Here is a 12,126-nt window from a genome sequence, read left to right as displayed (position 1 = left end):
ATGCTCTCTTCTTTGTGTAAATTCAGGCACCAAAATATGCCTACACATAGGGGTGTGTGCATACAGACACATGCGTATTCTTTTTTGCCTGGTAGAAATAAGCTTCTGTGATGTTCCTTCTACTCCCACACATGCCCCTCCATGGCTGGCACATCTCCTAATTATTCCCATCTACTCCCTCCCCATAGACCTTTTGTGTGTATATTTTGGCAGACGTTCTCTTGATTCTTCCTAGTTTCTCTCTCTCTTCCCCCCCTCTCCCTCCCTCTCCCCCCTCTTCACAACTCCTTAGAAAATTTGTTAAACTATACACTCTTTATTATTAATGTACATTTATGAAAAATTCTCACTGTTACAAAAGTGCATGGTTATAAAATCATCTCCGTACAAAGATTGGCATCTTCCCTTTCCCCACCCCTCCCTAACCCTCCCACCCCAGACATCAGCATTCCACAGGACAATGCTTAGAAAAACTGAGAGCTCAGTGGATCCAGAGCTCTTGACCGAGTGCTATGGCAAACATGGTGGTGATTTACACAGGACCTTTCAACTTGCCTCCTTCACTTTCCTTTTGCCTCCTTCTGAGGTGGGTAGAGCAGACAAGTTTCTCTAGTTCAGGAAATCGTTCTTCTGTGGAATGGGTAAAGACATCTCCTTATTCTCTTCTAGAGCTGAAAAGGATGTCAGAGCAATATCACTGAAGACATCTATAAGGAAAATGAAGGTTTTAGGTCTTTCCTGATGGTTGAAGAGAAATACCTTCTTTAGTCTATTCAAATTGCATATACCGTCTTCCTTGAAAGGAGCTAGCAAACTCTATAGCAACTCTGGGGACTTATTTGTGTAGGATTTCCTGGTAATCCCAATGGGAATGGAGAAACAGGTGAGGGTTTGCTTGAGGGCGACCAGAAGCAACTGGTCCAGAGTGGTGTGGTGCACCCTGTTGGTTAGCTAAACTTTGATATCCTCAGGCCCAGTATGAAGGATGCTTCTGTGGTAGGACAATTCTCTGAGGGACAGAGAATGGAGGGAAGCAGTCAGACTGTTGCTAGGTTGCCTCAGCCACATATTTTTTCCTTTTTATATTTTTCTGAGCAGCTATCCCTAACCCAACCCTAATGGGATTCCACCTTAGTTTATCATGTGATGCAGTAAACAGATGGCTGAGTTTACTGTGTCAGAGAACTGAACTCAAGTCCAGAGAAGTTGGCCCCATGTCAGTAGATACACAGTGTACATGGAACCTCATGAACAGACACATGGACTCAGAGATATCCCAACACTTACATTTAACTAGTCTGGAAAACACGTAGTCAAGATTTGTAGGAATACCATCATGGTTTCTTGGTTAGCAGGGTTGTGTGCACTTTTACAACTAGCACAGTTATATTTCTTCTATAAAAGTGTGCTTCTAGAAGCTTGCTTCTGATAGCCTGCACAAGATGGTGGTGGTAGTTGTGGGCGACATGGGATTCCTTGGCAGGCAAGGAGTTTTATCATTGTGCTTTAAGTTAACTGAGGACCTTCTAGCAGCTGGAGAAGAATCTGTTCTTTAAATGTCATGTATCCTACTCAGAAAGGTTTGCCATTAATGGGGACTAAATAGTCTCATTAGAAAGGACATTTGAATTCTAGGGGCATTTGGTGTCTTGTTTGATTCTAGTTCTATGCAAAATATACATATCTTAAAATATATTAACTGTATTTCAGCAAATAAGAGTCTCTAGGAGATTATAATAGATGTATATGGTGGCCCTCTCTGGGAAGCTATTTGCATCAAGACTATTATTTCTAGAAGTTGTTCTCCAAATACATTAGGTTGTTAGCTTGACTGGTGAAGAGCAGCCTGAATATAGTGGAAGAAGAGAGCAGGTACGGTCCTAGTCCAGATGTCACAGGAGCAGGCTCTTGCCCAAATGTTGTTAGTGAGATGCAGGGGATAACAAGGTTCAAGTACCCCAGGTCCAGCAGTTTCTGGGTGCTCTTTTGGTTGACTAGCTCAGGGAAGCATGAGTAAGTGAAGACTTGGTGGAAGTTGACATGTTATTTTCCTTTATTCCTTTTCCAGGAGGATGGGATGATACAAAATTGTTGGAGCTGGTGGGCAAGGTAGAAAGCTCCCATTTTAATTTTTATCCTGGCCAGCCTTACCAGCATGTTGGACTGTGCCTTAATGTTTTCCCCTCTCCTGCTGAGGTTCTCACCCCACAGCTCTCCTGCACCCTTTGTATCTCTTGAAACACAATACAGCAGAGCTTGAGTAGGAGGGGTTAGCACAGCTTCCTCTCTTGTTTCCCAAAGAACTTCTTTTTTGCATGACTCCCGCCATGGCCACTAGTTCTAATGTGTTATTTATCCTTTGCAAGGCAGATGACTCCTATTCAGGTGCTATTTGTGCTGCTTCTCTGTTTCAGAGGCTGCGATTTGCTCTAGGGTGAGGGCATCTGGATTTGTGCAGCAGCTGGTTTACTGCCTTTTATTTAGAGGACCTACGGGACATTTATGGCTGCTGAATCCAAGAGGCCCACTACCCAGCCATCATGGGCTTTCTTTTCCCCAAGCACCTGGCAAAGCTGGAGAGAGAACCGAGTTGAAGTTGAGTCCCACCTTTACTGCTTTGGCAAGCCATGCCTGCTCTTGAGTCTGTATTTTCCAACCTGTAAAATAGGAGTAATTATGTTTGGTTTGCCTCCCACACAGGGTCCTGAAGAGTCCAGAATGATGCTAACAGCACGTTAGGAGCTGTCCAGTGCTGAACAAATACAGGGAAGGAGGCTGATAAGGCTGATGACGAGGATGAAGAGGACAGCAGCAATGATGATAATACTGCTTTGCACATGGAGTTGCTTGCTTTTTGATGGACTGACTAGACACAGTTTCCCTAAATAGAGTTGCCTATCGCTTTCCTTCTAGAGTTTACCCAGATAACCTTGGGTAAGATACCTAGCTCTCTACAATTAATTCATCTGTAAAATGGGAATAATAAAGACCGCCAGGCAGTGTTGCTATGAGAATTGAAATAGGTGAGTCAGTAGATTTAAAAGTGCCCCAAAGAGTGCCTGGTCGTTATTGGGAGCACTTACTCATCAGCACTACTGGAACTCAAACTTATGTAACTTTAGAGGGACTGTGATGTTCCCCAGCTTGGATAGGGTAGAAAGAGCACAGACTTTTTATTTTGTTTGTTAAGCAACATGTCACTAAATTTAAACTCTCTTTGAGCCTTTGTTTTCTCATATATACAATGGGAACAGCAATGCTTACCTCACAAGAATGTGTGGATTAAAATGGAATTGTCTGTGGAGAGAGCTTATCACAGTGCCTGACACTGGCAAGTGTTTGGTAATAAATAGCTCTCATACCCTGATGCTTAAATGAGTGAATTCCTTGGGAGAAAGAGAAAATCTCCTACAGTCATAACTGTGGTGGCCTCCTCCTCCTTCAGTCTTGGCTACCCTCATGCTACAGTGCACTTTTCTGGTGAGATCCTTTGGCGTGAGCACCGTGGCGAGAACAGTCACAAAATTAGGAGTTCTAAGGTGCTAAGACTCTTGCTGCCTCATTGCTGGACCTCTTGCTTCCCTCTTCTGAAACCAAAGCTTGAGTGAGAAGCAGGAGACAAGGGTAGGTACTTCAGTTTGGTACTTGGACCTCACGGGCAGGCTGCACTTGGTGGATGTAGTATGGAGGCAGTCAGTAGGAGGTGGTCTCACCTGGTAGCCCCTGGCAGGAGGCCTAGGGGACGGGCACAGAGGTGTTCTCTCCCTCTGGAGGCAGTGGTGGGCAACTCCAAGAGCTGAAAGATTGGGTGTCAGAGGGAAGTTTTGGTCCTGTGCCACACCTGCTCTATACACTTAAGTCACAAGGATTGGTCACTGTTCTCAACACACCATGCATATTTTGGCCTCTGTCATTTGCTCATGTCTACCCTTCATTGTCTACCTGACAAAGCAGACAGTTTTTGATGACTCAGTTCACAAATTGCATCCATTCTTGTAATTCTCTTGGACTTTTCTAAGCACAGTTGATGATCGCTCCTCTGGGCTTTCATAACTATGTGCTGAGACTGTTGACAAATTGTCTTAAAGGGAATAGTTTTTGAATCTCTCTCTTCCATTAGAAGTAAAAGCCTTAGGACAGAGTCATTGGACATTTCCAATTCTGCCACAGTGTCTGGCCCATAGTTGAAGATCACACAAATGTAGTTTCCTGACCTTGTTTGGGTCATGACAGAGGTGACCAGGGCACCAAGAGCCAGACTGAGCAGTGTCTGGGGGCCAGCTGCATGGAGGGACGTCAGGTGACCACATCAAATCTCTTCCTCTTCACTGGCCTTGCTCCAACGGTGGCAGCAGTTGGCTGTGATGCCCAGGAGGAAGTTGGTGGCCACAGAGGCAATGGAGACCACGAAGCCCACAAATGCGATGAAGAGGTAATCATCCAGGGTCAGAGTCAGGTGACAGGCCTTGAAGCTCTCCTCAGTGAGGGAGAAGAGTGGGGCACCCTCAACTTCAGGGGGGCCCCGGCACTCAGCCAGCTGAGAATCTGCAACACAGAATGCGGAAATGGTGAGGGGCCGGGGAGAAAGAGAGTGGAATGGATAGTCCTCCACACTTCCCAAGAGAATTTGAGATTTTTATTTTTAATTGAGTTTCTTCTATGTGTCAAAAATTTTACTTACCTTCATTACACTCTTCGACAACCCTTGAATCAAGTTTTTTTTATGCCAGTTTTTATGGCCGTGGAGATTGCTGCTCAGGGAGTTTAGTTACTTGCCTCTCAGGTCCAGTAGTCATTGCTGATGGTAGATCTGGGGCTTTCATGGGGGATATCATCATCTCTTACAATAACCTCCTAACTGGTTTATGGCTTCTGCCTTGAAACCATCTTGACACAGTTCACTCAGTATTTTTCATACCTGAAGTCCTGTCATGTACTCTGTGCTTGAAGCCCTCCCCTGACTTCTTACCTTCCCATGGAATGAAAGCCAAGGTCCTACCTGTGGTCCTCACTTCTCATCTCTATCCCTTTTCTCCTTGTTCACTCTGTTCCATCTACACACACCTTCTGATCATTCTTCCATCACCATAAGACCGTCCCTTTTCAGGGTGTAGAGGGAGAGCTATTGTATTTGTCTCATTTATCCCCTGAATCTCAGCACAGCTCCATCCCTTCCTTCCTTGGGGACTTTGCTCAAATATCACTTTATTAATAGGGTCTTTCTAAATGATTGTTTATAATATAGTAACTCCATATCACCTTTCTCTGGGCGTTCCCCACTCTGCTTAATTTTTCTCCATTGTATTTTATCATGTCTTACAGTTTCTTTACTCTCCGTCTCCTCCCCCTTAAATATAAGTTTTCCCCATGTTGTCCCTAGTCTCTGAACAGTTTCCTATCTGTAAAAGTGTTCAATGAAACGTTGTTAACAGAATATGTGGATGGATGACTCTGTCCAACTTTGAAGGACTGGTTTTTTCTACTATCTCATGTGGGTTTTCAGATATGAAGAGTATAAGGTTATGAGCATGGGCTGTGAAAATATTGGTCTGGGTTCAAATCCCCTTTCTACCCCATGCTGGTTGTGTGATTGTGGGTGAGTTACTTAACCCTTCTCTGTCTTTCTTTCTTCATCTGTAAAATGAGGATAATAAGAGTAGCTATTGCATTGGGTTGTAGTGAGGACTCAATGAATTAATATATATAAATAATATATTCTTTGTGGATAATAAGTACCATGTAAGTGTGTGCTTTTGTTGTTATCCTAAGCTTGTCTCTTGGACAGGTCAGTGACCCTACAGATTCTGCAATTCTGCACATAGACTTCTGTAGGAAGGAGGTCTTTTCTCCATCACTGATGGTCTCTCCTCACCCTTCCAGGGTCACTTGCATGAAGGTTGTCAATGGTTTCATCTTACTCTGCCTTGGAGGTGAGTGTGGCGTTCAGGCCGTGGTTCTGTCATTCAGTTCCAAGCACAGGCTTTCCAGCAGGCAGTCATTCCTTTTCTCAGTGGATAAACATTAATCAAACTCTCACCATGGGCAATTTTTTTTTTTTTAAACCTTTCTGGCTCCCATGCTTTCCGTCCATAAGAAGGGGATAATTCAACCTAAATTATCTAAGGGAGTCATTATGAAGAAGTTTTCTAAATGAGGTGGTACATAAATGCCATTTATTCATCCTGTAGTTTTTGAGGACAAAGAATAAAATGATAGATTTGATTGATCCTTTTGACAAATGGATGAACATCATTGTCCTTAGAAATGAAGAGTCATTTTTGGGAAGAAGAAGCAGTCTGCTCCAAATTCCAGGTGGAGAGAGTCCCTGTAGGCTACAAGTGCAGTTCTCCAGACCTTGATCAGGACAAGATCGTGTCTAGAGTTAACCATCAAGGGCTCTCCACTTGGAGCTGAAGACGCTGAACTCCGAATTCTATTATGTGCATGACTAGGGTGGTGGTGAGACCATGTGACACTGGAGAAAGTGAGGAAACTGAGGGAAATTCGTATGGATCCAGCAGAGGAGGCTCGGAGGGCAGCTGGCAGGACCATGAGAGGATTTCGGATCAGAGTCCGAAGGATAATGAGCCCCTCTGGTAAGTCAAGGGACCAGTTGTGAGGTTGAGTTAGATCCCAAGGGTATCCTTATGTCCCCCTTTGTTGGGGTTTGTCCCCAAACTGTGGATAATAGTGGGAGAAGAAAAAGATGACAAAGGGAAAATGATCGCTTGGTCCTACTCACACTGGCAAGTTCTTTGCACCCAAGAGGAACTGTCCTGGAGAGTACAATGTGGTGAAAAGTACAGTCTGTGGAGAAAAGGGGACCTAGGTTTCTAGCGTGGCCACTGGGAAGTTACTTTCCCCCTCTGGAACTCAGGTCCCTTATCTGCACTGTCGTGAGGCAGCACAGATGGGATCTTGGAACCCTCTCCTGCTTGATGGGAGACTGCGCTTCTTCTGAAGGGCAGCTGGGGGGACGTCTGGGTGGCTTAGTTGGTTGGACGACTGCCTTCGGCTCAGGTCATGATCCCAGAGTCCCGGGATCGAGTCCCGCATCGGGCTCCCAGCTCCATGGGGTGTCTGCTTCTCCCTCTGACCTTCTCGCTCATGCTCTCTCTCACTGTCTCTCTCTCTCAAATAAATAAATAAAATCTTTAAAAAAAAAAATCTTTGAAGGGCAGCTGGGGCCTCAGAGATCACAGGAAAGAGGGAGCCCTGGGAGTCATGGAAGTTGTGCTCCGGAATTCCCTTTCTGTACACAGAGCACAGGAGAGAGGAGGGGACGTGCCACCTGCCAAGGGTGAGACCACCCCAGGCAGTTTCCCCTTATGCCCCCTAGGGAGACCACCCCAGGCAGTTTCCCCTTATGCCCCCTAGCATTGCCCCATCTCGTGCCCAGCTATTTTGGTCCCAGAGAACTTCCTCCCACAGCTGTGTAGAAACAGTAGAATCGTGACCCACAACCCCCCCATTCCTCAAACTATTTTGGTCTTGGGCTCCCCTCTCAGTCCTCTTCTCCCTCCTACTTCATTCAGCATCGCTCCTTTTGAACACACTCTGAGCCAGGCTCTGGGGAAGCCCCTGAGATGGTGCCCTCCGTTACTTCCTGTTGTTCTACTGCTGGAGGCTAGTGCCAAGGCTCAGTGCTGCCACACAAGAAAGCTGGTGACTAAGAGCCACAGCTGAACATGGCCTGCCTCCGGGGGAGGCCATTAAGCCGATGTGATTCAGGCTTCTTCAGTCCCCAGTGCACTCTCAGCTGGGACTGGTTGGTTAAATAGCCACATCCGTTTCTTGTCTCAACTCCCCACCCCATGCCCAAACCTTGCAGAGCTCTACTGAGGGCCTTTGGCCAGTCAGAACTCTGCGCTGACTCTGTTAACGACCTGACTCTTCAGGATATAGTCAGAAGGTGGCCAGACTGCCAGGGTTTGAATCCTAACTCCAACACTTAGGGACTGTGCAGCTTTGGGCAGGTTACTGAACCTCTTTGTTCCTTGGTTTCCTTCACTATAGAGTAGTGTGTGTGTGGGTCTCATCATGGTTCTTAATGAGAATGAGATAAGCTAAATATGAAATATGACTAGGATAAAGCATAATAGTAAATACTAAATTGTAAGTACTAAAATAAAGAGTGTTAGCCATTTCTATTTTCTTTTGAGTTTTCCCAGCACTCAGAACACTTAAAAGGCAGAGAGTAGAGTAGAGTAGAATGGGATTTAGAAGCCAAGTGAACTTGGGTTTTATCCACGGCTCTGCTACTTTCTGAATGAGTGACCCTGGACAAGTCTTTTCATTGTCCCAGATCTCAGCTTCTTCCCCTGACAGATGGGGGTCATAAAAGCAGGGGAGATAATGTGTGCCAAGTTCTGAGGTCAGGGTGAAAGCTCAGCACACACGGTCTCTTATTAACGACTCTTCTTTACTATCTGTCTGCCTCCTTAGGTCCTAAGTGCCACAGAGGCAAGGGCACGGTGTGTTTCTCTAATGAGTGGGTCTGCAGTGTCCAGCACACGCAAAACACCTCATGGACGAACCCGGTAGAGTGAAAGGGCTGGTGCACCCAGAGGCCAGTGTAGACTGTGTCATACTCCGGCTGCAAAAAGCTCTTGGTCCCTCCCTGTTTTTTGGAGCCTTTGCTGCAGTGAGGCAAGACCCTCTGAACCCCCACCCCCCAGCCCCTGGGCCATCTAGTCCTACCTGCCTGCCTCACCTGCTGTGCAGCGTTGGATCCTGTTCCGCAGCCACTTCAGCAGAGGCTCCATGGTGCAGCCGCACACCCAAGGGTTGCCGCCGATCTGCAGGGTGACCAGCCCTGGCAGGCCCTCAAGGGCCTCGAGGCTGAGGAAGGCCAGGCCCCCGTAGCTGAGGTCCAGATCTCGGAGCTGCACCAGGCCCTGGAAAGCCTGGGGGTGCACCCTGCGCAGCCATGGGTTGTGGCTCAGGTCGATGTGCACCAGGCCATGGGCTTCCTGGAACATATCGGCGGGCACATGGCTGAGGTTGTTGTAGCTCAGATCCAGGTGGGCCAAGCGCTTGGCGTGGAGGAAGAGGCCCGGCGGCAGCTCCGTCAAGGAGTTGTTGCGCAGATCCAGAACCCGGAGCTCCATGTAGCACGTGAGGTAGCCGGGCGGCACGGTTGCGATGCGGTTGTGGGCCAGGCTGAGGTTGCGGGTGTCCATTGGCAGGTCTGGGGGCACGGAGAAGAGCCGCTGGCTGCTGCAGTCCACCACCTGGTTATGGCACGTACAAAGGACGGGGCAGCTGGTGCCAGCGTCCGAGCGCATCACCCCGGCTGCCAAGAGGAGGGAGACCAGCAGCATGGCTGGGTGGGGGGGCCCAGGCCAGGGCAGCTGGGACCAGGTGTCACCCATCTTAGGGAGCTGGCAACAGCAGGGCTGTAGGGAGCCCACTGGGACTGAGGCTATGTCCATGAATCAAGAGTCAGTGGCTCAGAAAGACAGCTACATCAGGGCCAGAGTCCTGGAAGGTGGGGCTTCTGGGCACATGGTATCATGTCTCAAGCCTTTCCCCAGAGCCTCTAAGCACCAGAGGGATCCCTAGGTGAGATCCCCAGGAAGCCCCCTTTGGAGCCCAGGGGAGAGTAAATCCAGCTGAGGTCTCTCGGGGTCTGAGAAGATGATCAAAACTTGAGAAAGGAAGGAACTGAGAATGGGGCTGGACCAGCTGCTAGCAGGTCGTGTAAGGGTCCCTGTAGTTCTGTGCTCTTCTCACCCATGGCTGCTAGGTGCTTCCTCTCTGTATTATGTTGGAGAGGTGATGGTGGTGGGTGGGGGGCAGAAGGACAGGAAAGGTGCCTGTCGAAGGTCCTGGTACATCTAAGAACCCCGAGCCCTGTCCCACGTCTGGGACCAATTAGGAGGCCAGGGCTGCATCTGGGTCTCTAGCATTGGAGGTCTCCGAAGCCATTCCTTCTGGTGGCCCAGGGGGCTCGAGTCCAAGGGGGTCCTGGGGTGGGTGTTTTGGGAAGGGAGCCTGGCGGGGAGTGGGTCTCCATGGGCCTCCTGGAAGCCCGAGTCCTCAGCCTTAGCATCTACTGAAATCCCCAAGAAGGCTCTTCTTTCCTCAGGTTGGGGAGGACCCTGAGGGACACACACTGTTGCCTGCCAAGGCTGGAAAGAGCCATGTGTCCTGGAGGTGCAGGATGGGGGGTCAGCTAGGACCACTTTGGCGACTTCTCCTGAGCCCGTGCCTCTCTCCCAGCCCAGCTCTGTGTTCAGCAGGCGGGGGCAGAATTCCCTCTGTCAACAAGGAAAGCACTCAGGCAGAGATCTCCAGTGCCCTCTCCTCCCCGCGGTCCCCTCCTAGGTTCCCTGCCCCCCTTCTTGGCCACTGGCCATAGAGTTCTCTGCGCACTGTGGGTCAGGTGGGGCAGCAGTGGGCTCAGACCCCACCCTCACGTTGTGGTTGCCCGTCCTCCTCCGGGATTCTGTCCTGGGAGAGATACATTTGCTTCTCCTCCTAGCCTCGCCCCTCAGCACCAAACAGCCCACCCTTGAATAACTCTCTAAGAAAGCAGGCACACAAGCGCAGGTTGCAGGTCGTTTGCATACCCCCTTTCAGACACAGTTAGCACTCCGTCTCCTTCCCTCGCCCTCTCCCTCATTCTCTCTCTCTCTCTCTCTCTCTCTCTCTCACACACACACACACACACACACACACGCACACACGCACATACACACATGCATACATTTTTCTCCTGTGAACCCCCCACATTTTGCCCTGCCCTGCACTCACACCTCCCAGTTTCCTGTACAGCTTTCTTCTGTAAACGCTCTTCTGCAGAGCCCCCTTTCCAGTCTGCAACCCCCCCGCCCGCGCCTCGCCGACTTCCACCCCCCCCCCACACCCTAATCTTTTCTACAAGCACCACACTCTGCCCCCCAGCGTGAGCCCACGCCCACATTCGGTCAGGCAGAGAGACCGATCACACGATGACACACCCGGTGTCTCAGCCCCGCCGTCCACCCGCATCCCTTGTGGCCCCCACATCCTCCGTGGCCCCTGGATGTCCTCACTTGTCCTCCCTCTCTCCTTCGGTCTAGCACTGCCTCCCTTCCCGGCACTTCCAGCCTCCATCCCGCCCACTGGGAAATCACCCAGCTTCTTTATCCAGACCCATTTTTATGAACCCCAGGGTCTCGCCTTGCATTTCCACAGGCTCTCAGGAGCCCACTTACTCTGTTCCAAGGACACAGCCATCAATCTGCAGCAGACATGGGTCTCCCTCCCTCATGCTGGAATCCCGCTTGCTGCTTCAGGAGAACAGATTGCCTCCCCGGCACTTCCCCTCCCCCGGCCTCTCCTCCTCCATGGCTCCTGGATCCCGGGGCAGCATCCTTGGTGGTTTCCTGTCCTGTGCTCCTGGTGCCTGGCCAGTTCCCCTTTCTTGACTCAAAACGGGAATCAGAGCGAGGATGCTTAGAAGAAAGTTCACAGAATCCGAATGCTTCTTCCCGAAACTCAGCTGGTGCTGAGGCTGCTCGGGTTTGTGGCTTCCGCCAGGTCTTCCCTCCCTCTGCCTTCCTTTCCTCTCTCCCCCTCCTCTCTCCCTTTTTCGCTCCCTTTTTTTCCTCGAGGGCCAGGTACTGACGTTTCACTGTCTCTTAGCAACTGCCTCCACATCTCTGAGCAACAGGAGAGCTGGCTATGGACCCCACCAAGATGAGAGAGAGGAGAAGGAAGCAGTTGCAGAATTCACAGCCACCTGCTGTGGGGAGGGCGTCCTAATGGTAGGGGAAGTGGGGCCTAGGGGGAGGAGGCAGGGGGCGGGGCAGGGGCAAAGGCAGTGGAGCAGGCAGGGGGAGAGGGCAAAGGGCCCAGTGGGAGAGCTTGGAGAGGGGGCAATGCAAGGATCTGGAATCTGAGATCGGGGAGGGCCCAAAAGAGAAAATAAAGGAGGGTTGGAAAGGGGAAAGGAACTTCTCCAGGGGTAGGGGGAGAAATTGGGGAAGGCATGAAGACATGAATAAGGATGGAAGGAAAGAGGAGAAGTGCTTGTAACACGTTTGCTCACTTGATGGGACATATCTCTTCAGCCCATGTGTAGCATCTGCTTCCCTGAGTCTGAATGTATTTTGGTCACCAGGTACCAGGTGGCTGGAT

At 49.6% G+C, this 12,126-nt stretch overlaps 1 protein-coding gene across 1 annotated transcript; it reads right to left on the bottom strand.

Annotated features, from left to right (window-relative positions):
- Positions 1-351: 351 nt before the first annotated feature.
- LRRC55 (leucine rich repeat containing 55) lies at positions 352-11,565 on the bottom strand. The gene is made up of 3 exons (XM_032359200.1): positions 11,202-11,565; positions 8,714-10,262; positions 352-4,545 (listed from the first exon to the last, which is right to left on the bottom strand). The coding sequence occupies exons 2-3, from the start codon at positions 9,432-9,434 to the stop codon at positions 4,310-4,312; spliced, it is 957 nt and encodes a 318-aa protein (XP_032215091.1). The 5' UTR covers positions 9,435-10,262; positions 11,202-11,565; the 3' UTR covers positions 352-4,309.
- Positions 11,566-12,126: the final 561 nt, after the last annotated feature.

Source organism: Mustela erminea, chromosome 9 (genome assembly GCF_009829155.1).
Source record: "Mustela erminea isolate mMusErm1 chromosome 9, mMusErm1.Pri, whole genome shotgun sequence".
NCBI classification, from domain to species: domain Eukaryota; kingdom Metazoa; phylum Chordata; class Mammalia; order Carnivora; family Mustelidae; genus Mustela; species Mustela erminea.
The sequence above is the reverse complement of the archived record's forward strand: the minus strand, read 5'-3'. Positions and strand labels throughout refer to the sequence as shown.